At 36.2% G+C, this 26,466-nt stretch overlaps 1 protein-coding gene across 5 annotated transcripts in view; it reads left to right on the top strand.

The window, feature by feature from the left end:
• The first annotated feature begins 797 nt into the window (after positions 1 to 797).
• Positions 798 to 26,466, top strand: part of TBC1D32 (TBC1 domain family member 32) — an 89,191-nt gene continuing 63,522 nt past the window's right edge. For 2 of the 5 annotated variants that reach the window (XM_074862392.1, XM_074862391.1), the window contains exons 1-17: positions 1,351 to 1,448; positions 3,773 to 3,927; positions 7,467 to 7,628; positions 10,420 to 10,597; positions 11,235 to 11,306; positions 12,460 to 12,585; positions 13,489 to 13,567; positions 13,714 to 13,814; positions 13,911 to 13,972; positions 14,452 to 14,596; positions 15,325 to 15,384; positions 16,835 to 16,934; positions 17,209 to 17,346; positions 18,664 to 18,756; positions 19,004 to 19,146; positions 23,328 to 23,455; positions 24,590 to 24,791. In XM_074862392.1, the coding sequence (XP_074718493.1) occupies positions 3,773 to 3,927; positions 7,467 to 7,628; positions 10,420 to 10,597; positions 11,235 to 11,306; positions 12,460 to 12,585; positions 13,489 to 13,567; positions 13,714 to 13,814; positions 13,911 to 13,972; positions 14,452 to 14,596; positions 15,325 to 15,384; positions 16,835 to 16,934; positions 17,209 to 17,346; positions 18,664 to 18,756; positions 19,004 to 19,146; positions 23,328 to 23,455; positions 24,590 to 24,791 (1,944 nt within the window). In that variant the 5' untranslated portion in view covers positions 1,351 to 1,448. Of the gene's footprint in view, positions 833 to 1,350; positions 1,449 to 3,772; positions 3,928 to 7,466; positions 7,629 to 10,419; positions 10,598 to 11,234; positions 11,307 to 11,693; positions 11,854 to 12,459; positions 12,586 to 13,488; positions 13,568 to 13,713; positions 13,815 to 13,910; positions 13,973 to 14,451; positions 14,597 to 15,324; positions 15,385 to 16,834; positions 16,935 to 17,208; positions 17,347 to 18,663; positions 18,757 to 19,003; positions 19,147 to 23,327; positions 23,456 to 24,589; positions 24,792 to 26,466 lie in introns of those variants that run through there. The other 3 variants (XM_074862393.1, XM_074862394.1, XM_074862395.1) reach the window with 3 other exon arrangements.

Raw genomic sequence — 26,466 nt, 5'->3', positions numbered from 1 at the left:
TTAGAAGATGTGGAGAGTGCACAGCCGAAGTAACAGGAGTTTACTCAGGATCCTTTGCAAGCAGCTGGCAGCAGACAATTGTTCCAGTTTCTGTTTTGTGGGTACCTGAGTGCACTGGATCACTTCAAAGCACTGAAGAGAACAGTATTAAAGGTACCACAGAGACTCCATTACAATGGATCAAAATCTTGTTTCTGAGGAACTAGCAGTAAGACAGGTTTATGTTTATGTTTCAATTCCTAGATCATCACTTTTCAATAGAAAAGCTACATTTTACATGCTTGGCCCCAACATGCTAGTAGTTTTACCGTGAGAAAGTGGATGCCCACATTTAGGTAGAGCTCCGTTAACTGAAGGGGCTACAGATCCACTTACAGGAACACGTTGTCATGGAAGATTAGCGTTACTGACATTATCAAAATCACTAGAAAAAAGTAGGAGTGAAAGATAAAAATGTACAATGGGTTACCTTACGTGCAAGCACTATCAAACATCATTATGAGCGTTTATTATAACTCATTTCTGGCTTGTTATAGCTAAGCTAATGGAAAATGATTTCACATCAAAATGCTTTTGCTGGTTTGTGTTATGTATTTATTTGTTGAATAGAAAAAAATACTACTTGCTGCTTTTGTAATATTTCCTCCATCCCAGGAAGGGATGAAGAGTTAAGAAGCACTGGAAAATACCTTGCCATTCATGTTTTTCTGTTTTGAGACAATCTGCTCCCCTGCTGATGTAAACTGGGAATAACGCATGAGTCAGTTCCTTTGATTTCAGTGGAAAACCTACAGCACACAGAAGGCTGGGAGCCACCATGGGCTGGACAGAGGTGAGCCCTACCAGCCTGAAGACAGGGAGAGGCCAAGTTGTCTCCAGCTGACTCTTTAGTGAGTTTTGCTGGGGGGACCCTTATTGATAAAGGTGTTCCGGTTACCCCAGCCATGGGTTTTCCCTTGCCGTCGCCTGGGCGCAGGGTACTTCATCACAGCGCTGAGAAAGCGCTAGACCAGATTTTTCCTAGGCCAGTGCTATTCCTTTTACGTAATCTGGCCGACAACACAGAGACCACCAACACGGGCCATAAAGAAGGCCCGTGCGGCAAAGGAGGCCGTTTCGTGCTTGAAACCCTTGCCAGGGGAGCTCTGGGGCTGCTGCCCTTCCCGCCCCCGCGGCCGGGGAAGCCTGCGGCGACGGAGGGGGCTGACGGGGGGCCGAGACCCCCGCCTCGGGGCCGGCTGGGACAGCGACAGCGGCTTCCCCGCCCTTCCCGGGCAGGGGGAGCGGGGCGGCGGGCTGACGGGGCCCGGCCCTCCCGCCTCCCGCCGGCCTCTCGCGATGTTGCTAAGGGCCCCGCGAGACCCGGCAGCGGGCGCCGCCGGTTGCTACGGGCCGCCGCCCGCGAGACGCGCGGCCGCCGCGCCGGGAAGGGCAGCCGCCGCCTCAAGGTGATTCCCGCCGGCCCGGGGGGCTCGCGGGCAGAGACCCGGCGAGGGCCGCGCACGGCGACGCCGCTCGCTCGCCCGCCGCCACAACCGGCGGGGCCCGGGCGGAACTGGGAGTGCGGGGCCCCGGAGCTGGGCCGGGCCGCGCCTGGTGGGGGAGCGCCTCGGAGAGCTCCTGGGACTGGGGCGCACCGGGGCGGGCGGCTGCGGCAGCCGCGGCGCGGGACGGGTGCCTAGGGCGAGCGCATCCAGGTGCCCTGGCAAAGCCCCCCCCCCGCCCCGTGCGGTTAGCGGGAGTGTGAGAGGGGGTCCTAGTGAGGTTCAGCTGCTTCTCCCGACGCTTTTGAAAAGACAAGCTGCTTTCGTACGTGTGTTGTCATTAGAAGTCTGGTTACTGCCCAAAATTGATACGCAGTTGAAATGACTGACGGTAAAAATCGAGAGGGGGATAGGAATTTTTGCCCTACTCGTATTTCTGTTAACTGCCGTCGTTGGTTTCTTGCCAAAATTACCACTGTTTTTTTTTTTTTTTCGTTGTCGTTCAAAACCTTGCTCAAGCGAAGGCTACAACAGGCCTCTTTGGAATCATCCCGTGGGGTTCGGGGCAGGATTTGCCGTTGTGGGGCAGTGCCGGGAAGATTAATTTGGATTTGAAAAGGCTGTGCACACCGAGCTTGGTGTAAGGTTTCTCAGGGACAAAATGATCGTTTAAATTTTGCCTGGAAACTGAATGGGGGATATGCCAGCCAGGAGAAAAAACAAAACCAACAGAAAACCAAACACAACAAACCACAAACGTTTACAAATTAATTTTAAGATAAATACCTCTGTTAGTAATTGCATAAGTCAAATAAGACTTTTCAGAGCAACCTTGAGGTGAAACTGCAATATTCTTATGATTTGCCTTTATGAGTAATTTGAGTGGGGCTTTGCACTGATTGCCAACCGGTATCCAGATACTTGCACTTTTAAAAATGTGTAGTTATACCAAAATACTAAGTGAAGTTTTTTGCAGGGGATTAGGATATCATCCAATGTTAAGGTCAAAATATGAGACTTACAATGGTGGTTTATATAGGTCTAAAAATACATTGGCTTTGATGAAATATCTTGAGGTTCTAATTTATAAGAAAGAGGGCTGCAAATCAGGGAGTTAGGATTATTACAAGGGATTTGTGGGGTTTGTTTTGTGGGTTTTTTTTTTTTTTTTTTTTTTTAAATATTTTAATGCTATTTTTGGTAAGATGATTGAGTTAATGTTGAATTACATTTGATCAAAGTAGGGTGTTCAGCGACTGTGCTACTTACCATAAAGAACTGCTAACTCAAGGAACCATTACCTTTCATAAAGGGTAACTTCCAGTTGGTGCTCTATGGCTCTGATTTTTTGTTAGTTAATAGTGTTTAAGTCTGAAGAAGTGATTTATTATATGGTCTTTTCCAAGTGTGCATATTTTTTATTCACAGGTGCTTAGAGAGTCTTTGACTTTTTTTTTTAATTAAAAAAAGTCAAAGGTCTCTAAATCATTTTTCCTCAAATAGACCAGAACTATATAAGATAGAACTGCCACTGGGGCTTGGAAGTATTTTTTGGCATATAAAGAACTTTAAGCCATTAATTTAGGTTAATTAATAAAGATAGAATGGAGCTTTTGGGTTTTTTTTGCAACCCTTGAAAATTAAACTACTAAGACACTGTCTTCTGGACTTGATGGATGTTTCCAGTTTCTCACTGCTACTGCTCCTCCTAGTTTTTCCTAGTAGCTGTAGGATTAAATTGACAGGACTCTGATCACTGCAGTTGATTACAGCAGGGAAATTCAACAGTTCTGATAATTCCACCTGGCCCTTGCAAAAGCTGCCAACACCTTTGATCATGGGCATGGCAACAGCTCTGAGTAGAGAGATCTGAAAAGCAGAACTGGGTAGTAATAGTGGATGAGAAGCAGCTGCGAGACTCGTAGAGGTTTGTTATCAAGATACAGTCATTACATCTGTAAAAACCCCCTTTTTTAAATTACGATGTAGTCTTGTGCCTATTTGATAGGCAGGTTCTCTAGCATCTACAAACAGGAATATTCATGCTTAGTGCAATATCTCATTTAAGAATATTGTACTAAGATAACAGCTTTATTAAAACTGATTTGATTATTTTGTTTTCAGTTTTTCTGTAGATAAGCTCTAGTAAGTATTTTCTGTCCGTGACTGTGTCTTTTGACAGAAAATCTCGTGGCAATTTAAGGGACTTATGCATTTTCTTAGCATCTTGAGGGGAGGAAAAACACAGAATTATGAGAGCTTGTTATTGTTATATTTGCTTTTTACAGATGTCTCACTTTACGAGTGAGGATGAAGCTCTGTTACAGTCTATGCTTAGACAGTTGCTGCACAGTGTGAAGGAAAAAATCACTGGAGCCCCATCAGTAGAATGTGCAGAAGAGATTCTCTTGCATTTGGAGGAAACAGATGAGAATTTTCACAAGTAAAAATATGTTTGCTTTTTTTAATATTTTGAAGGACGTGAAAAGTGTTAAACTATATTATTACTGGGAAATGTTTACAATTTGTATTGCTGTGCAAATGTGTATGTATTTATATATTCCTTCACTAGTCAACTCGCAAAAGATAATAATTTAGAGAATAAAATTAACGTTGCTATTTTTCTGGTTTTTTTTTTCACTCTTGGTAATGTATTTTTTACTGTAATAGCAATTGATGAGCTGTTTGTGAGAGAGGAATTTACAAAACAACTTAGCTCTGATGCATGTGTACATGTAATGCACTAAATGCAACATGCAAACAGAAGCTAGAAGAAATCCTCACTGAAGACTGTCAGGCAGTATTTTTGACACCTGCTAGACAATATAGTTTTGTTTCTCAAAAGGTACATTTTCAGAAGGCTATTTGGCTTCTATATTTGATTGTTCTGTCTGGCTTATGTTACTGAACTGTTGTATATCTTATCAGGTAGTTGTCCTTTTAATTTATGTTTTGAATAAAGCTGAAATGTATCTCCATCACACTTCTGTTAAATCGGACTTGACAGTGTGACCTCACTTACATGTGATCTAGATCTCTGGAGCCCACACTCTTCTCTCCTTTCCATGGTATTCTGACTTGTTTATTTTTTTACTACATGAGAGTTTTTAGTATGCATTTATGGTGAGCCAGTGGAATATCAAGCTGAAATGCCCTTGAAGACAATAAGGACCAGAGTTCTATGACCTGATTTCTGAGAAAGCAGGTTCCCTGCCTTTTTTCTCAGAGGTGGAATTGTCTACATTATCTGGTTTGCCTAGTTTTTAGCATTGCTTTGTCAGGGGTAGAAGGTAGGTAAAAAGTAAACAAGTGAAATAGAACTAGAGTTTATCTAAAATTTCACTATAATTTATAAACTTTAATGCTTTTGTATCTTCTGAGGATGCTAAATGCTGTCAAATGTATTTTAGCTCAATTTTAATTTGTATTACAGATTGTATCAGATAACACTGTTGGCAGTCTTGCAAAGTTTGAGCACCAGGTTGGGTGATGAGCATGAAAGTAAAAAAGTAGGTTATAAACATATCAAAGTTGAAAATTACATGTAATTTTGAAAATAAAGCATTTTTATCTAAAGGAAGATGTATACAGTAAAAAAAAACCCAAACAACCAAAAGCATACGAAATTACTTCTGTCAGTATTTCTTCTGAGGACTTACTAGGAGAATACCCAGGATGAGGGAGTAATGTCTATAGCTAGTGGAAGCAATGCATACATAGCTTTTCCCTTTAGAACGGTGAAACGATAGCTTTCATTGCTCTTTCTGGTATGTTAAATAATTGGTGATCCTATAGATTCTTTCTTTTCATGAGAAAAGTTTTAACTTACATTTAACAGAATATCAAGTGATGCTTTAAATGCAGAATGCGAGCGTTACTCTGTGGCGCTGGAATATTTTTGAGGTATTCTAGTCTTGTTCATGACCTGTGGCAGTATAGGTTGGCTATCATGGAAGGTCAGAGAGCTCATATGGTGGTTTATTAGTGAGACCATTAGGAAACTTTCTCCTTGACCCTTACCCCATCCATCCAGATTGCAAGCTCCTTTATTAGTAGTGTGTGCTTTTGGACTGTCCAATATGCTGGTTCAGCTCAGTATTTTGATCTGCCTCATGGTTATTTTGCCTCAGTAATTTTATCAGATTTTGAGGCCTTACTTTTTCCTTTGTTCCCACTTTGATGTAAAAAAGACAGAAACACAGGATCCTCAGAAAGCTAATAAAAAGGAAAATTGAATCGAGTTTAGAATTTATGTGCAGTAGTAGAAATCAGGACTTCTAACTATGTAAGTAGCATGTTTTCTGTTGTATTGTTTCCTTAAAGTCCTCAAGTTTTTTAACTTTTTTTTTTTTTTTTTTCCTCCTTGGTGCTTCCTTCGTAAGCCCAGCCAGATCAGTCTGACTTGATTCTGCATGTGAAGAAGTAGTTCGGTCATTATTGAAACACTTACTTGTTACAAAACATTTTTAAGGTTGAAGAATGATGCAGAAGATCAAGGCTAGGACATCAAGCAGACATAAACTTAGTGGCATGAATAATTATGTGATTGATGTGTACTTCAGAGTGAAGCAGTTGCTGCAAAAATGTATACCCTAGAAATGTTACTGTCATTAAACAAATGGGAGAAAGTTTTATGAAAGCTTTCATTCAGTGGAGAGTTGTGTGCAATTTCATTATTGTAGAAGTAAAAAGCCAGACTTGAAGACAAATGAAAATGCAAATAAACATGTTTGCATCTTTCTTGAAATACACTTCTTGTATTTCTGTTACTTTCATTGAGAACAAAAGTGATGTAGGAATGGAAATAACTGGGAAAAAAGCCAAAAAAGGCTGTTATACCTGATGAAACTGGAGGTAGGCAATCCAGTGAGGAAGTAGGTATCATTATACATTAAAAAAGTAAGCACAGAAAATTGTGTCTTGTATCTTGAATGTAGTCTGCTTTATTTATTTAATATCCAAGAAAGGCAAAAGCTGCTGCCTGTTGTAACAGTTCCTTTTATTTGCATTTGCATTTTATAGCTTTGGACTCTGTACCTACAAAACAGTACTGTACTCTGTCCAAAACAATGAACTGTTTTATTTGAATTTTTCTCACTCTATTTATCCAAATTAATACAAAGTAGTTGCACACCTGCGTCTGATACAATGAAATTAGAATGATGCATCTACTGTTTATGTATGATTACTTTTTTTGTGTGTTTGTTTGCTTTGTCCTTTATACAAATCAGAAGACCAAAAAAAATATTATATATTCTGAGCACTACTTTTTTAGCATTTTCTATAGCTAATAGAGCCTGAGGACCCAGTGAGAGTCTTTCGTTTGAAATCCCCCTCTGATTATTCTTTTGTTTAAACAAGTTTCTGTGAGTATCTAATAATAAGAGCGCAAAGTGCCAGTTTCCTTGCATTTAACATATACGTGTAATCACAGACAGCTAGTTTGTCAATTTGAGATCTGCATACTGTCATGACACACAGACTTGCATAAGCCTTAGACATGCTCAAATGCTGGAATTTATAAATTGTGTTTTCTATGTTTCTTCTCATTTTGTACATGTACTGCATAAATACTAATACCAGGTGGATATACTGTAAGACAATGCTATATGTTCAGGATGCTCCAAGGAATGTTTCTTTTGGAATTTTAAATTAGAGATTTCTTGATACTGTGATTTTTGTCTACAAGACCTTAACCTTTTGTCTGAGTAGATTTTTACATTTAGAAACAGCACAAAAGGAAATCAGAAACTCTTTGGTATTGTTTCTTCCTGGAGTATGCTGATAATGACCATATTAAAGAAAATCAAATGTAATTGTGTTTTTTAGACTGTTGAAGTTTATTTCTGTGCAAGTCGTAAACCCTTACTTTAAAGTAGCAGGTCTGCTGGGTGAGAAGATAGCTGATGTTAATATGTAGAAAATGTTTGATGATGAGCTCAAGGACATCTGTTACATTTTAGTTTTGTGTATTTGTTGCAGCTATGAGTTTGTGAAATACCTTAGACAATATATAAATAATACTGTGGGATCTGTGATTGAAGAAGAAACAGAAAAGTGTACTTCTGCTCAAAATCAGGGCGAGGTATCTGGCTATGACACACTTGTCCAACATGTTACCAAGAAGACCCGTGAATCAAAAGAGTGAGTATATACATGTAATTCACGTTTTTGTTTCTTCTTGGTCTTTGTCGTCCTTTCTCCTTTCCAGAACTTGTTCTGAAAAAATAAATGCTGAACCAATGGGTTACAAAAGTGATTCTTTGCTTTCAAAAATCAGTGCTAAGCAATTCAGATATTCCTACCCTACGTTGCAATTTGTCATGGTTTGTCTCACTCTGGAATTAAGATTATGAGCTATTGCATAAAAAGATTGGTAGCAAATCTATGAAGTTTTTGAGGTATCTAGCACTGGATTTGAGCAGGGGTAAGATTTCAGACAAGAATCACTATTTCATACTATTTCACTAGCAGCAAATTAAATTCGGTTGTGATATGGAAGTTGGCCTAAAGGAAAAATTGGTTTTATTAGGTACTGAAGTTTGTTAATTTCCTTAGATATTGGTGGAGAATCTGCATGAGAATGTTGTTTTCTAAAAAAAGTAAATTAGAATACATATGTGTATTTTTTAAGATCGCTTCCTTGGGATCTAGTCAGGTGTCCTATAAGAGTAATATGTTCAGTAAGATCTCCTTGACCAGTTTAAAAACTGAGGTTTGAGCTATCTTGCTTTGTATTTTAGTGTACATGCAGATACTTGTGTAGTGCTGTCCATGTAATGTAAAATTGGTATGTGGACCAACTGTATAATTATCCAAGATTTTTTTTGACTCAGACTGTCAGATGGCCAGAAATCAGTAGGTGTGCAAAACCACATGTCAGCATATTACAGGGTCTATGGTCCAGGATAATTGGCTTTTGAACACCTTATTTAGTAAAGAAGCTTTCAGTAGAAAAACCTCTGTGAGTACCAGTTAAATTCTTTTATTTGTCATCTCTTCCCTACTAACTTTATTCACCTTCTATGGACATTAAACTAACTTTTCCTTGGAAAACAGAGGCTGGTAGCTACCTTACTGAATTTTCATGCCTTGGATTTTGAGTTTGCGTAGGCAGATGATTGCTGTGATTCTTTAAAGCAGTGATCAGGAGTACTTATAAAATGGATTTTAGCATATACAGCTGTTACTTCCGGAAAATATGTAAAACTTCAAACATTTAGTCTACGCATCACGTTTGTTTCAGAATTCCTGCACAAATTCTAACTACATCATAATGCTTAAAGCAGCTCTAAAAGTATTGCTGCTTTAATTAAAAGAGACAGTTTACTTTTGTCATCATGGTGAATCAGGTCCTTGCCTCTCTATTTTTAATTGTCATAGAGAGCCATGATGAGGGCTTTACTGAGGTTGAACCATTACAATGTGAAAACAATGAAATGAAAGTGAGCACCTGAAATGGTGAATATTGAAAAATTAGTAACAACCAACCCCCCATTATTTTAGCATCAGTGGTCATTTTTATGTGTTATAGAGGAAGAAAACAAAAAAGACAATTTTTGTCTCATATTTTAGCCACTAAAACAATTTTATGTGCTACTTCAGCTAAACTATTTTTTTCACTCATTTTTAGTGCATAATCTTAACTTCATCTGTCTTTTTAGTGGTACTAGGCTTTTGCTGGGATGCCTGTTTACTATGTATCCTCAGTAAGAAAGAAATTAAAAAATAGCGTATGTTTCTGTTCTAGAAGATTTTGTGTTTGTTTTCAAGTTTCTTCTACAGAAGTACACAGAAATATGTTTTAATGAACCACACCTTTATAGGGCCCTTTTCTTGTCACCTGTCTACAAGTATTCTGAACTCTGAGCATTGTTTGGTCTCACTTTGATGGTCCAGATATCATTTCAGGATCATTCAAGGTTCCAGTTTTGTTCATTGTTCATTTTCTGGGGGTAGGTAGTATGCCTAAAGGTATTTATGGAGAAAAATATATTAAGGAATTTAACTCCTTAGTACTACATTCTGTATTTTCAAAGTACAGTCACTTATGTTAGAAAGCAGTTCTTAATCAACTGTACTTGGCTTTTATTTTCACCTAGAAAATAGATGTTAGGATGATTGTTTTTCAGATTATGCTATTTGTGTCTTTTTGTTTCAAGGATCAGGACCTTGGGGTTCTTGTGCTCGTTAAAGTTGGTAGAAGATGCTGGAATGAACTAAATATGTCTGTATCTTATATTTTTAATTTGAGAGGTAGGAGGATATTAAAGCACAATATGGTAATTTATATCTCTGGTGACTAAAATAAGTAATAGTAGCCTTAAAGTAAAAAATAATTGGAAATAAAATACCAACATTTTAGAATAGGATGTTTTTCTGAAGGAGCTTTTATTTTGAATTGCTTCCTTGTGGATATTATTATATAACTTAGAAAAACCCTGGTTTTGTTGAAAGAAAATTGGTTTGGGTGTATGACCTGTACTCAAGATCTTGAATCAAGATGATGTGTTCTCTTCTATTGGTTCTGCTCAAGGCTTATAGCAGAAGCAAAGTTGGATGTTGAACCTGAAGAAACATAAACAGTAACAAGGATGAGAACTGGTCTGTTTTCTCAGGGACGGATTCTCCCTTTTGGTGTTTCTTAAGAACCTCAGAACAGGATTATGTTAATGGTATTTCATTGAATGGTTTTAGAAGGGCAAAAAGGAATTTTATTATAATTTTAAAATATAGTTATCTGAAACATTTAAGGTACATATATGTTTTGTTGTTCATTTTGGGTTTGCATTTGTTTTTTATTAATTTCTGTAAAGTCGGTGAGTTTGGGTTTAAATAACATTATGCCACATTCAGTTATTCATGATTTAGTGAATTATTTTTTTAATTAGTGATTTTTATGCTCTTTAATATTAAAATCATCTTTACTTTGAAGATACAGAGAAATGATGCATGCCTTGAAGAATGTCATGATGGTTGTGGTAGAATCTTTGATTAACAAGTTTGAAGAAGATCAGATGCGTAATAAGGAGCTGGATAGTAAAACAAAGAAAGAACATCAGAGTGGCTGTTACACTGAGAACTGTTCTGACAGTGACTCCTCGTTCAACCAAGTACAATGTGTTTTCTCTCTATGTTACAAAATAAGCATGGTACTGCAAAATTGTTAAGTTTCTGTCAGTGAAGATTGAGAACAGGCCTAGAAAAAGATTCATCCTTCCTATCTTTGATATATCCTAAAATGAATTAATTGCCTTTCTTTCAGTCTGAAGTACTAAGCTTATACTAGCTATCTAACCTTTAAGCAGCATATGCTAGACGACATTAATATGATGCCCATATGTTTAAAGTACCTATCTAAGTACTGTGTAGAAAAAGATAAAATACGGTAAAGGCAATACATCATCAAACTTGTGATTTTACTTAAGGAGCCAAGTAATGTGCAGTTCATTTGCAGACTACTGCGCTATGCTGTATTACTTACTGAATGAATTACTATAAGGAATTTTATGAAGATACAGGAAACTTTTAAGTAAAGAAAAGCAAAATATGTAACAGTAATTTTGCTGTAAATTTAACTTTGGGCAAACAGCAGAAAACATTTAGAATGTTGACTTTATTGCTAAATTAGTATAAATGTTGAAGTCCTAATTATTAAAAGTAAATTAGATACCAGAAAGACTGCTTTTAATCTTCTGCTGTTCGGTTTAATAAAACATACTAATGATCATTTTACGATGTGTATTACAGAGTTACACGTTCATGAGTCAAGAACAGTTGCAGCTGCTTGTAGAAAGGCTTGACCCTATTCAGCCTAAGGAAGTAAGTTTAAAAGAAGAAATAAAATGTTAATACAAAAGAATGTTTGACATATTGTAAACCAGACTGTACGTACGTAAGAGTTCATATGTACCTAAGTGGAATCTTGTCTTTGTTGGCACATATATCTTGGCTTCAGTGCAGCAAATGCTCTGCAGTGCAGTATTTCATTGTTCATAACCATCTAGTTCAAAAGCTAGTGTTGCAACAAGTATCTTTGTTTTGTTAGGAGTTTATGTGCAATAGGTGGGCATTTTTAGTTTGGAAAAAGTTGTTCTGTGAGAAATAGTTATTGAAGCTTATGTTCTTATATACGTGCCCCTTGCCCTTCTTGGTAACTTCTGTGTTGTCCTTTGTGTTACCCCTATCAGAAGAGAGAGATGCCTGCTGATTTGCCAACAAGCTGCTGCCAGATGGAATATATAAAAGTCCAAGTTAGGCCTGCCTTCCTGTCAGTGGCAGTAATAATTTGGGTCTCTAACCACCAATCAGCACCAGCTGCTGATATTTTTGAAGCCTGAAGAAACATCATTTTGAGAGAGTTGTCTCAGTAAGATTTGTTTGAGATTGTCTGGCAGTTGAAAAAGGCCTGGTAGATGGGAACTGGTATAAACACTGTGATTGAGTTTTCTGAGAAAACCAGGTAAATGTCTGATGCTATTAAATATTGTTAAAATTTCCTACAGTTTGTTTCAGTAATATGAAATAAATTACTAGAGATTACAGTTGTGTACAAATAGAACAAAAAAAAGTTATTTGAAATTAGGTAGATTATAATGCTGATGAAAATTCAGCAGTAAAACATAGTGTCTAGTAACTGTTCGTACTTTCCTGTATTTTTTACAGAGCTGCTAGGCACATTTGTAGTATTTGTGGATAGTTTCTTATATTCCCTGGTAAAAAATTATTTGATTACAACCAGAAAGTAAAACATAATCCTTGCATCCACTATTGAAAACCTATATAAAATGGTTTTGTTGCTTCTTCAAATATATGTTTGGTTTTTTTTTTTTCTCAGTGATGTAGTTTTGTCTAAATCATCATAAAAAATATAGGAGTAGATAAGTATTCTGGAATTCCTTATCTTTTCTACAGATGAGGATGAGTTTCTTCGTTTCTCCAAATTATTTGGTGTTTATCTTTTTGACCACTTCAGGTTCGCCAAGAAGCATTGCAGACACTGTGCTTTGCCCCTCCCTCTGATATACTGAACTCTGAGAGTTGGCCAAATCTGCGTAAGCATCTAACAACGTCTCTGTCAGATCCTGATGCAGTCTTCAGTGTAAGCTAATGTTCTGTATTTAGTTACCAGATGTGTAGCCTTAGTAAAGAGTACTGAAGAGGAATAAGAAGTTACATATGTATTATGAGTAGTCCATTAGGGACCCAAGACATTTTATTATTTGTGTATGTATCAGATAAACTTTTTGAAGTAAAAGAGCTACATGATTCCAGTAGGTCTGGATTTAAAGGACTCAACAGGCTTTCAATAGGAATTTTAGGGGCTGGAATACTCATTTACATATCTTTCAATGGGAATGAAGAAGCTTAAATGTCTTTTAGCAAACAGACATACAGAAGAGTTTTGTCAATTTTTTGTAAAACATGTCATGTTAATATTTCCTATTTAAGTCAGGTATATGCTCCATGATGATGAGAAAATGATACATAGTAATATTACAGGGGCACTGATGAAGGAAAAAAAAAAGGCAGCTGTTTAAACTGCTTTTAGTTATTTATTATGCCGATTAACCCTTTCTTTGAGTTTTAAAGTCATTATCAAATAAATATGAAAGTTGCTCCAGCTGCTGAATGTATTTTTCTTTTGGCTTAGAAGGTCTACCGTTTCTTTTGATGCAGTGCTAGTCACAAGTCATTGGTACATTTAATAACATAAAAACATTAATGTTACTGGAAAAGCAGAGTAATATTCCCTGATCTGCTTCTTTGTATCTCAGTGAGGCTTTGCATTGGTATTGTCAGTTAAAGTATTCGAGTAAAATTTCCTTCGGACTGTATGTTTCTGTGGTCCTAAACTGTATATTTTTATAAAATATGCTTCACATCTGTAGAGATATCTGAGCAATGTTTAATATTAAAAATAATGCCACTATGTTGATTATTGTGCAATAGTAATCCACAGTTGCATGACTATTTAATACATTGCTGGCTCTTTCTCCCTTAGGAGAAAATTCTTAGGTTCTATGCAAAAACCTTTTCTTCTTCTCCATTTAATATGACAAGAGAAGTCTATACAAGTTTAGGTATGTGCATTTAATTACGTTTAAAACAATGAGTCATATTCTTCCTGAAAATCAGTAAACTTTCATAATGAAGCTGTGTAATACAATCTGTTTTGCCACTATTGTCATGGAGGTGAGGGTTTTTTTTAATTTATTTTCTTTTTTAGCAAGACACTTGGAGTTGTACTTTCTTTCTGGAGAATATTCTCTTCGTATTTCAGCTGGTCTGGATGTATCTAACACAGACATAAGTCATTTACTTAAAAAGGTATAAATGAACTTTCCATACCTTTTTTTTTTTTTTTTGTCATTGTTGAAACATCATGCATTATTTATTTTGTAATTTTAATAATTATGTTTTCAGGTCCGCCTTTTAAATGAGTACCAAAAAGAAGCTCCGTCTTCCTGGATTCGTCATCCAGAAAAGTATTTCACCTTCAAAAACCTGTCACTGTTCCTTAATTTAATGATTTTTGACATATAATTAGATACATACGATTTTAGCAAAAGGTTGATTACAGGATGCACAGATGACTGGTCAGTGATAAGAGGGGGAAATATAAATAGAGGGTGGGAAAGGTGGAATAGGGAAGTTGCATAGGAGTAGTCATGGGTCATATTAAGCTGCTTACTTAGCTTCTGAAGTGTTTTAAGTGCTTTCTTAACAAAAATAATTTGTATGTTTAACAAAGTAACAAGTGTAATAAAATATGTAATCGTGTAGGAGAATACACATCTATGTTGTTATTAGTTTTGTTCATGGTAATACAAAGAACCAATATCCTTACAAGATCAAATAAAGATAGTGTTGTTGATATTTATGATTTATCTGAACAGTGAAGTTTTACCAGAAATTTGTTCCTGAGTATTACTGGTGGAATTTTTTTTTCTATTTGTGTCATAAGGTACATGGAAGAAGTAGTGGAGAGTACCTTGTCACTTCTGTCAGTAAAACATGAGCCTAATCATCCTGCCCCTCCAGATTTTTTGAGTCCGGTCTACTTCTTGGCTTTGCTAGATATCAAAGCAGTATGGTTTAAAAAGTGGACGGTAAGCAAAAAAACCCCACACAACAAATCTGTCACTTGTTCATGTCTGACATGTATTTTGAAAAGTTTGATTTATGACTTATTATCACAGACCTATTGTGACCTTATAACAACCTGTAATGAGCACCGTAATTAAGGAAGTCTGGGAGTTTTTAGGCATTTGTGTCCTTTGCTCTTCAACAGTACTCTCTCCCTCCATTTCTATTCAGTTACTAGTTTTCATAAGATTTCTGAGAACCTACTGCTGTTTGGGACTTCAGTCTCTTTGTGATAATTGACTGAGCTATCAAAAGATGCAAATATTTTTCTGGAAGAAGTGATGAGCATGAAAGTACAGTTATATATATCATATGCTGCACACAACTTCCTAAATTCCAGTGGACATCAGAGCTTTTCTGCAACCTACCATGTATATTTTATAATTTAGGATTTACATAGCAATGTCAAAACATGTAGTCTAACATTCCAGCGTAGTTATTGTTTTTCTGTTTATTGCATGTTCTGCTACATATTTTTCTAATGACATAGGTTTTTTTTGATCATCTTAAATGCACTGCAGACAAAAGGCCTAGTTGAGTATAATACTGGTTTACACAAGCTGGAGTTCAATATATTGAATATGTACTGTGCACGGGATCCCTAATAGAATTGGAGATAATTACTACTTTTTAATTTTAAAATAAAACTTACATGTTTGAAGTTGACACTAGGTCTTCTTTGTCATTTTAGCATGCATATTACAGCAGAACAGTGGTACTTAGGCTTTTGGAAAAGAAATATAAATCTTTGGTAAGTATTTCCCAAGGCAAATGTACTTGGAACTTGTTCTTGCTTTGCACACTGTGGTTTGAGCACTTTTTTCTTTTTTCACTTTTGTTCCATGTTGTTTAGCTAGATGAGCCTTTTTGCTTTTTTTTTTTTTTTTAAATTTCTCTTTGCTTAAGTGAATCATTGTTAAATTCAAAGAAGGGTATGCGACAGCTCTGAGTAAGGGGAAATCTGGATGTTTTATAGCAGGAGTTCGATTAGGATTATTATTTATTAATTCCTTCTGTTGCATTCATATTTAGAATTGTTGCTGACAATATATAAAAATAGCAAATGGTGCATGGAAAAATGTCATAAAAGCTCTGTTGAATTCGGATTTTTGATGGAAAGAGACTAAAAAACAACCATTGTGTTCTTTAAGTTGTGATATGAAGTATTAAGGATTCTGTGTCAGCAAGATAAAGCAAACTGCAAAAACATCTTTAGTAATGTAGGTGTTAATCCTGTCACATATTCTGTACGGTCAGATCTCCTGACTGGGATGGAAGTTTCATTGTTTTCAGTAAGACCAGTATAGATGTGAGATCCATTCATATAGACAGGACTTTGACTATGTTTTGTAAAATCTTGTAATACAAATGAAATATAATGTAAAATGCAAGTGACTGATAAAACCTTAGGATGGGAAACAAGGATACAGACAACTATAAAAGGTGTTTCTCTTGTTTGTCTGTGTGCATAGAACAGCATAGACTAAAGCATGTTCCATGCCACAAAAAGTTTATAATAGGAAACCCATGAGCAGGGTCATCTAATCTAATTTATAAGCATAGAGTAAACATCCGATTAAGTATTTTTTTAATGACATATGTCTGTATATTTTACTTACACTTGTGAATAAATCTTAGCAGCTCCAAACGGTAATAAATCTGAATGTATTTCTTTGTTCATATATTTGTGATTCTTTTCTAAGTCCATGCTGATAATTTTTAAACTTTTATATACATTGATTAGATGATAATGCTATGATAATGATACAACACTTTTGCAAACAACAGCAATAGCACTGACAGCACCTAACGACCAAACTTACATTTTAGTAAGTGCATTCAAGACAAAGTTTTTGACATGTGGAAAATGAAAGTCTTCCCTCGTAACAACGATATGTCAATCACAGATTGCCATTAACTTCTCAAAATACTTGCATGTTCTCTGTAGTCTTTTTCATAGATTGTCTTAGTGCTTACAGAGCTGATAGTGTGATAATGTAATAATACTGGCAATATGTTTTAATAGCCCTGTACAATTTTTGACTCCTGTTGGTTAATCTATCCAAACCACTGAAACATGAGGTAATTGCAGTGAAGCGGATATTTAGGTTCTTGTGTTAAAGGACAGTACTTGTATCCAAGAGACAATGACTTTATTTTAAAATACCAGGTATTTTATTATTTTGTGCTTTTTTCCTCAGATTAATGCAGCTGTCCAGCAATGTCTTGATTATTTTGAATTTTGCAAGGCAGCAGTTAATAAAAGTTCCAGAGTCAGTGACTTCTCCCAGCAGCATTGTAGTGAGTATCTTTGCATGTTTTTCATTATATGGACATACATCCACATTCTCTAGGTCTTTGAATATGCTACCTCAAGAGGAAGGCATTCTGTCTATTCTTTTTCTTCCCAAAATATTGTATGTCTATCTTTTGAGAGAACACTAGTAGTACTCGTTCGTTACTTAAGCTGTCTGTCTTTATATACAAATGATCCACATACATTACAGGTAGTAGCTAGGTACTGTAGAGTAAACTAAAAATGTCAAATTCTAATTTTTTGGTTTTATTGTTAAAGGTGATAAGCAGAACTTTTCTTACACTGGATCAGAATTGCAATACGTCTATTTTGTTCATTCACTGTGCCTTTTAGGAAGATTGTTGATCTATAAGCAAGGCCGAAATCTCTTTCCAGTACAGCTGAAAAATAAAAAAGGTAAGGGAAGGGATGAGGAAAATGGAACCTGTTGTGCCTGGAAATCTTTCTTAGGAGATGGTATAGGTAGTGTTGAGCACCAGCACAGTTTTTTTGATCTTTGATGGATGTGGTTGAATAGATAGCTTTTATCCTTATGTTTACTATATTTTATGTTGAAGGAGAGTTGGATCACTGTGTAAGTGAATCAGTCTTTCTAGGTATGAGTAATATCAAATGGATTGATATAACTGTTTGGAAGAGAGACATGTCCAGAGACCAAACCTGTTTTTCAGGTGTGAAACAAAATCAGTATTTCAAGCTAATTGCAAATTGAAAACAACTACTCTGAGCTTAACGTATTAATATGATTAAGGTAAAACAATGGTAGAGGAAAAGGTCGGTACCTGTGGAACAGAGGTATTAATAAGGACAGAAGATACGAGATGGTAAAGCTCTTGGACATCCAGAAAAATCTGCATATGGTGATATGTTGTGCAGGGTTGGCAAATGCAAGTGTATGAGGACGATTGTAGTGTTCCATTACATTAATATATCTGTTAATTCAGTGTAGAATTCAAAACATTACTGGATACTAATTCTTAAACTTGTCTTTTGAAGGTGTTTTGTCCCTCTGTTTTGAGGATCAGGACTTAATAGATCCAACGTAGAGCAGTTGTGAGGAAGAAACATCTAATCAAGTGCTTTTGTCATTTATGGATTATCTATATAATGCTATTCAAGCAGTGATCCATTGGTGATAGTTGCTTTTTTCTCTCCCCTACAAAAGTAACAGTCTCACCATCTGTCTTCTTAATAGTGTCCTTCTCAGCTTCATAGATAGCAACCCTTTCCTCACGCATTGTACAATTTATTAACATAATTACATTAACCTTGGAGCAATAGTTCCCAACTTGCATTTTAGCTACATTTGTTTTTGTTTCAGACCTGAGGAGGAGGAGTCTGACAGCTTGTCTCTTTTCCAGTTGTTTCATTTAGTCTAATAGCAAGATAATGCTTTTTCCTACAGCCATGTATATTCAGCGTTCATTCAGCGTTCTGAAACGTTGGCTGCTATTTGTTTCAATGGAAGACATGGTAAAATTGCAATTAGCTAAATTGGGTGCAAGATCAGGCCTTGTAAGTTGATCATGAAATACCTTGGTAGAGTCCTAGGCATGTGTGTGTCCTTTGCTTTATCAGTTGTACATATGTTGATTTTCTCAATAAAGCAAAGCATTGCTTGCATAGATTTACAAAATCCATTTTGTTTGTAAAATTAAAGTTGCACTTTAATTTGCAGAGTACTTTCCTTTTTTTTTTTTTTTTTCCCAATAGATAGTGTATCCATAACCGATCTGTTGGTATTATTTATTCAGCTTATTTATTACTCTCCAAGTTACCCAAAGACAGCTTTGGCAGTGCATACAGGTAAAAATGTTTGTTTTTATAATTATATATATTAACATATATTAATGAGGCAGGTGGTAACTTCTTTTGAAATTTTTAATTGGGGTATGTTACTTGTACAGAATTTTCCTTTCCTCCCTTACCTTTCTTTCTTCCCTCTGTGTTAAATCAGTGCTTAACAAAATCATAATTCAGAAGCATGTACATAGGCCATATAGATATGTTTGTGTAAGTTAAAATCTAAACACATAATTCTTGTGTTCACCAGACAATTACTCTCCAGCAAGTCTTGTTATGGAGATTCTGCAAGTTTTTTGTGATCAAACAGGATGTGCTGCTGAATGGTTATATACGGATGCAGTGATAGATGCTCTACTTCATCCCGTTCAAAGTTTACTGAACGGCACAGAGGTTTGTAGTAATCTTCCAAATAATTTTGAAATCTAGAGAATATTTTTTCTGTATTTTCTGTGTAGAAGATTTATTTAGTCACATGGTAACTACTGTAGTATTTTCTACATTAGCTATTATAGTATGCCTTAAATAGCATAGGTTGTTGTCATGATTGGTCTGAAAAACTTGGTTTTCCCGAAATCTTGTTAATAGTAGCAAGAATTGTGCTGTGGTGAGACCATTCCCTTGAGAAAATCATATTGCTTAATTTTTTTTTTCTTCCAATGTTTTTGTGTGTCTCTTGGATATTTTTGGGATGCTGATTTGCTCTACCTGCTATTTAAAAGCCAACATACTTTTATTCATTTTCAAATTCAGCTGGCAACTTGAGGTTAAGTGTTCTCAATAACTAATATAGGTAAAATATGTAATTCTTCATTGAAAATTACTATTTTTTGAATTGGCAAAAAGAAAAGGTTTTGTTGGGTTTTTTTTAAACATTTCTGTAAGAACTATAAAAATGTTGGGAAACATCTACCTCTAGGTACTTGAAAGTCTAGTTACAGTTTCAGCCTGTCCTGTTGTTTTTGTTTTGACTGAGATGATTTAATTGATCTAGGTGGCTGTAAGTCTCAAGACAGAGAGGCTGAGGGTCTGAAATGCCCGTGGAGGAGCCTGAGCTGTCTTACGTAAAGAGACTTTGAGAAAATTAATGGCTAAGTAGTTTTGAATTTAATTCCTGAGACTCATGCTTGCAAAGACAGTCTGGGTTCCTAACTTTAATACCTCATCTGGGTTCTTAAAGTTGAATTTTGTTAGTATCCTTCTGATTATTTTTTCAGTGCAGTTTGTTTATTTTTCAGAAAAGACTCTTCATATTAATTCCTGAAAGTATTTTTACCTATGCAAAAATATTCCAATGCTATTTCAAAAGTGTAAACAATCGGTTTCCAAGTAAATATTTTAAAGTATGTATTTCTGTAAAGCTTAAAACTATAGTCCTGCAAAAATTTTATGTTAATAATTTAGCTCTTCTGTGTGTACTTAGTACAGTAGCATTACTTATATATTGTATTAGAAGGCTAGCTATGGATGCTTTTGCAAGATTAACACCTTACGTTGTCTTGTTTTTACTGAAAAAATTTAGTACAAATTTTTTCAAAAATGACTGAGCCTGCATATGCTTTGAACACTGATAGTTGAATTTAAAAACAGTACTAAGGCAATACTTAATTGGTTTGCTGTGATGGAAGCCTGCGTAATCCCTCAGTCAATCTCTGTGGTCACATGGTATTCTAAAGCATATACAACTGTCTCTCTTCTTTATTATACATTAGTGGTTAAAAAAGAAATTATTGCAAAGTTTAACAGTTCTTCCTTTTTTTTTTTTTTGTTTCTGACATGCTCAGCTGTCTCTCGTAGGTAGCTGAACTCTTACCAAATTGTAAGCCCTCCTGTGACTTAGTAACTGGTCTCTTTAAAAAAACAGGTCACGTTCAGGATATATTTAATGCATGTAGCTGTAGTAGGTTGGTTATGTGTTGTGAATCTGGAATATGTCATATTTGTTCTAACAAAGGTGCAGATTGTTTTGTATGGAGTCTGGCAAACCAATAGCTAGAAAAGGTTGACCAAGTCAGAGTGACCGTCTTCCTCTTTTACAAGAATTTGAACTGTTTTTGCTTCCCAGCCAAACCATTGGCACTTCTTAGACACCCAGGAATCCTAATACTTGACTCTAATACTGGACAATGCCTGTCTCAAAAGGAAGGCTATGGCCACACACGCATCTTTCTTCAGCTGGGGTTGGGGGTTGGATAGCACTGCAGTTACATATGGGACTCCTTGATTGTATGGTGGGCCTAATGACCAAACACAGTGCTGTTATTTTATATTTGAGCTCTGAATTCACTTATCTAAGTGCAAGCCTTACTTAACTTTTAAGCAGAGTATTATTGTGTATCTGTAGCAGAGAGGGGAGGAGAAACTCACTTGCTATGAGCAGTTGTCAGAAGGATCAGTTTTTGGGCAGCAGTATTGACCTTTTGGGCTCTGTAGCCTCTGAGTTGCTGCTGAAGCATAGGGGTGCAGAACATTGCATTCACATTTTAAATAAACAAAGTACCATGGGTTTGGGTTTTTTTTGGTGGTGTACAGGGAAAGCGAAATAATAACACTTGAAGAAACAGTGACAGCACAGTATGTTCTTTCTTAGAATACTGAACAATGATACCCAGTAACCTAAAAATAAAAGGTGTGGGAGATTTTTAACCTTCTATCACTGAAAATTTTAACTAAAAAAACAAAGTCAAAATTGTATTTTTTCTCTTGGGTTACTTTGACCATTAATAGTAAATTCCTTTGAACTTTGAAATAGAAAGACTACTTATTTTTTGTCTGTGCACTATACAAAATGTAGAGCTACCTGTAAGAGAAGAAGCAGGAACTGGATTGCATAGCATTTTAAAAATAATTTCTCTTGTGAGTCCATCTGTCCCTGGTGAATAACAAAAGAGTGGAAAAGGTTTAAATGGTGGACTCCAACTTCAGGAAAGTGGTGCTTTATTCCTGATTCTGACATACTAGATACTTAACAAGTGTTGCTGGGAACAGTAATCTCCCCTCCCTCATCGTTGCCTATAGTTCATCTCTTGTCCTGGGTGTGGATAGGGGGAAGCTACCAAATGGGACTTCTCACTCTGAAAATCATGCTTCTTTGTAACGATGTTTATGCATAAATCCTAGGAATTTGGAGTGTTTCTCAGTCCCTGGGTGAGAAGGTACGCTCTGATTATCTCATGACTGTGTTATTGAGGCATATGGGCAGGAGCAGAGTTTTGCTGAGGAACTTTAGGACACTGCGTAAGTCCTGCGGAATTACAGCTGCTGTCTACTGTCAGGTCCTTGGCACGTCTGCCCCCTACTTCCTCTCCCCTGGGCTTGGCAGCCTGGGCTTAGGGCTGGCATAGGTAATGGTGTGGGTGTCCAGCCTTGAAGAGAGCTGTTTGAGAAAGCTCTGCTAGGAAGCCTCAGCGGACATCCTCCCAGCCATGGCTCTGCTAATAAAGCCTCAGTGTGGACTCACTCCACCTTCCACTCAGGAATGTTTTTTAAGATGAGGTTCTTCTCCTCATTCCTTGCTTGTACTATGTTGTAGCAGCATGGAAGCCTACTGTCCCATTGAACTGAACCTTGACCCACAGACATGATTTCTTGGTTTGCTTCACCTCAGACCTGCCTTGTCACTATAAATAGAGTTGTATGGTGATTTTTTGGGCTGTGTTTGACCCTGGTTACTGTGTCTGGAACTGACCCTGACTCACTGACTTGGCTTCCTGGTTTAACCTTGGACCTCCCTTGTCACTGTGGAGGGGATCTGGACTGTTGGTTGAGCCTGGTTACTATAACTGGACCTTGTCTGTTTACCTTGCTTGGGTATGGTGGGACTGCCTGCCCATCTGATGGTGAGCCATTGTCTCTGCCTGCCTTATTATCATCCTCGTCTTCTGACTTCTCATCCTTTGCAGAGCATCCTGCCCTTGCTAGTCCTTGACGGGTTTTTCATGGATCACCCGTTTCTGATTGTCTGCCATTGGAATATTGACTTCACTTATTAATAAGCAATGTCTAATTTAACATTAATTCGGGTAGTGCATTTGTTAGTCATAGTACCATACCAAACAGTCTGAATCCCAGTCTGAATCAGTGTTAAATGTTCAAGTCTGCTTGATTATAGCCTAGCTGTGGCTATACAGTGCTCTGAAGTGAATAAGAAATTGGTAGAGGGCTTTCGCTTTGCTCCAGTGGGGAAGACTTTCCTTATGAAATGGGAGAGTTAGCATGTTTCTCACCTCGATTCAGGTATTGTTCTTATAGCCCTAGATGGCATATCAAGAGCCTTTCCACATTCATGATGGGAAAAGAGAAGAAGGAGTTTAGAAATGTCTGTTCTCTATATCTGTGTAGTCATTGAACCTCTGCGATAATCATTAGAAGTGACAATTATTGCCATTTGTGATGAAGATTTCTGTAATGGAGTTTGAGCATAGGCTGTTTGCTTATTTTGTTTAGGCTGTTAAACAATCATCGGAAAGGTGACCTTCAGGTTCTTCATACATAAGCCAGACTTGAATAAATAGCTTTCACAATAGCACTGAATTTAAAACTACCTTTTTTTTTTTTTCTTTTCTTCCAAATAGGTGTATATAAATTGTCTTGAAACCACTTTAATTGATGTAGCTGATATTTTGGCAAGGATTGCTGCTGTAGAAGATGGTCTTTCTCTTCTTCTTTATGGAGAAAATGAAAAAACTGCCAAAGAAGATAGGTAAGAGTGCATTAATGAATAAGCATTAGTGAGTACTTTAATGAATTACATTAGTCTTATGAGACTCATTTTCTTTTTTCATTTATCTGTAACATGATATGTTTTGTTTATGTTTGGAGTAAAATATCTGGTTATCAAGTAAAGTAGTAAGTGTTTTAGAGAAGGTATTAGGGAGACATGTATAATCAGGTGAAGTGTCAATTTAAAGAAATATTTTTATTCAGGGAGATTTCTACAGTTTACTTAGTTTTTGTATTCATGTGAGAGCTTTCCTTTCTGTGAATGTAGTTCCATTATGTTCATAGTGCTACTGTTCAGGGCAAAGGCACCTCTTCTCTGTTTTTTGTTTGTTTGTTTTCAGAATATATATTAAAAATCAACCTATTTTATTGAAAGAATAGATTTAATGTAACATTCACTTTTCAATACATCTTGTAGAGACAGATCTTGTATCAAAAGCTGTTATTTGTAACACTGTACCTCACTTAAGATCTCTGTGATCCTATGGGTAGTATATTGTTAGCTGATGCTAAAACTTGAAAGAGGGCAGTAAAATTGAGACTAGCCTTTAAAAATATCTAAGCTGTAGGTCATGAAAACGTTTGGAATGTATATCTTCAAAGTGGAGGAATCTCAGAAGTTGCATATGTTTTTAAGGGGGGTTGGAAGTAAAAAATAGTATTTTGGAGAATGAGTTGTCCTTTGCATTGCAAACCTAGAAGACTTCAGAAGGAGATCTCAGATAGGAAAAAGGAAGAACAAGGGCAAATTTTGCCTTATAGTAATATCCTTAACTCTGATTAAGCAGAAGCTAAAACAATTATCTTGTTACTCTTCCCAACTGGACTCCTAAAAAACACAAAGTCTTTGTAGTTCATAGCCTTGTGGACTGGACGGAAGAACAATGGATGCGTTTTTGCTTTGTGTAGACCTGTAGCCAAAGTAAAATCACGTGTTGTACGTTTCTTTTCTTCTGACTGGTGTTACAATACAGTTGGCTCTTCCATAATGGATCACAGTTTCATTCCATAGTTTCTTTTTCTGTAGAAAAATTTAAATGTTTAGTCAGAGGATTTGTTTCAAGGCTTATTGATGACTACAAACAACATTTTAAAAGTGTTATTTTATTTCTAGTCCTACAGCTGTTCATGTAATTGTTCAGTTTACAAAGAAACTTCTTCATGACGACATTTCACTTGTATCTGGATCCGAGCTTTTGCCAGTTGTTAAAGGAGCTTTCATTTTTGTATGTCGTCAGATGTACAGAACTTGTGAAGGCCTGCAGATGCTAATTCCTTATGGCTTACATGAATCTATTGGAGAGGCCTGGAAAAAGGTAAATCTTGCTTTGGATTGAGAAGGTTGGAAAAAAATCTTACTGTAAGAGGTTCCACTTATGTAATAGTTGTTCTTTACTTCAGGTTACTTATATTTAAGTAGTGAGATAATGCTTCGAATTGTTCTAAAAATGAAGTTCTACTTCACAAATTTTCTTTCTGTAGGTGAACCTAGCAGAAACTTGGTTTGAGACTTCTATGCTTTAAGATTAAACCAGGAATTCTCAAGATGCATCGATAGACTTATCATTCATTGTCCTTGATGCTAGGGGTCACTTAATGTCATGATAGCCAGTGTCCAACACAGATCTTGTCTTCACTCCTGGTTTGGGATATTTTGAAAGGAAAAACTCCTGAGATGTGGTCTTAGTAATTTTTAGATTAAACTAGTTTATTTTGGTGGGAGAAACAAAGAAAAAGAAGACATTCCAAATATTTTACTTAAATAGTTAGATGGTGATTTACTTAAATAGCTAGAGACAATAATGAGAAGTGCCAGACAGGACTTCTTGTCTCACCTGTGTACTTGGATATCTTACGAAGTGTAGACTCTGTATTTCAACTTTGGTTTGATTGCTAGTCTAATGCTTTTTCTGCATGAAAGAGCTTGGGTCCAACAGTTCTGTGTATTCTGCTTTCTGTTATAAATTTAATGAACAAGGTATATGGATCTCAGTTTAGTGAATAAAGCATTTCTATTTCCATTGTTCTCATAGCCATATGCTGTGTGAAAATTTTTAGCTATTATAAAAATCTAGTTGAGATGCAAAAATGACAGCAGATACTGCCAAGAGCAAATTTCAAAAAGTTCACAGTGAAGTAAAATTCAAACAAACGTTTGAATCATTAAAATAACATTGGCAGCTGTACTGGGTCTGGCGGTCAAACCACCACAGCAACATTTAGGTAAGGCTAGCATAGAAAGCTTCAACTTGGCTTCCAGCTAAACTGAAAGCATATTTAAACTATAGGTATTAGAACTCTTAGTGGAAAACCAAAATTTAGCTGCGTTGTTTCACTTTATACTGAAAAATTGAGCCATCTCCTTTTTTTTGTCTAGTGATTATAAAATATTTTCTTAGAGAAGGATCAGACCAAGCTGGAAGAAAACATTGGCTAAAAGACTAAATTTTTTTTTTTTTTTAAGTTGAGGAAGCGGGAGAGAGATTGAATGCACAGGAAAGAGAATGAAACAGCTATTCTTCCTGTAAGATGCTGTATGCTTTTATTATGATTAGAAAACTTAAAAATACAGTCACAGTGTAAACTGAGACAGAAGATATGAGGATAGAGTATGAACAGAAGAGAGACTTAAATCACCAGCTTGTGGGTATTTCTCACTGCTTTTGTATATGAATATTATCATGAAAGCATACATTTTGATTGAAAATAAAATGTATTATTACTTACAGTTATAATTATATAACAGTAAACTCCATTTCTCATCAGAGAATGTTGGTTTTGAAACTTACATTCTTCCTTGCATTGAGAACTTTAGGATTTTATTGAATTAAGGAGTTTAGTTCACTTGAATCATGCTGCAATTTATATAACTCAACAATCTATCTGTCTTTTTATGCTTTCCTATTGTGTAACTAGTCAGTCTTGAACTAAATTGTTTAATGTTTATCACATGTAGGCTGTTATATGCCTTTGATGGGTATTTCCAGTTAT

Source organism: Strix uralensis, chromosome 3 (genome assembly GCF_047716275.1).
Source record: "Strix uralensis isolate ZFMK-TIS-50842 chromosome 3, bStrUra1, whole genome shotgun sequence".
NCBI lineage: Eukaryota > Metazoa > Chordata > Aves > Strigiformes > Strigidae > Strix > Strix uralensis.
The sequence above is the reverse complement of the archived record's forward strand: the minus strand, read 5'-3'. Positions and strand labels throughout refer to the sequence as shown.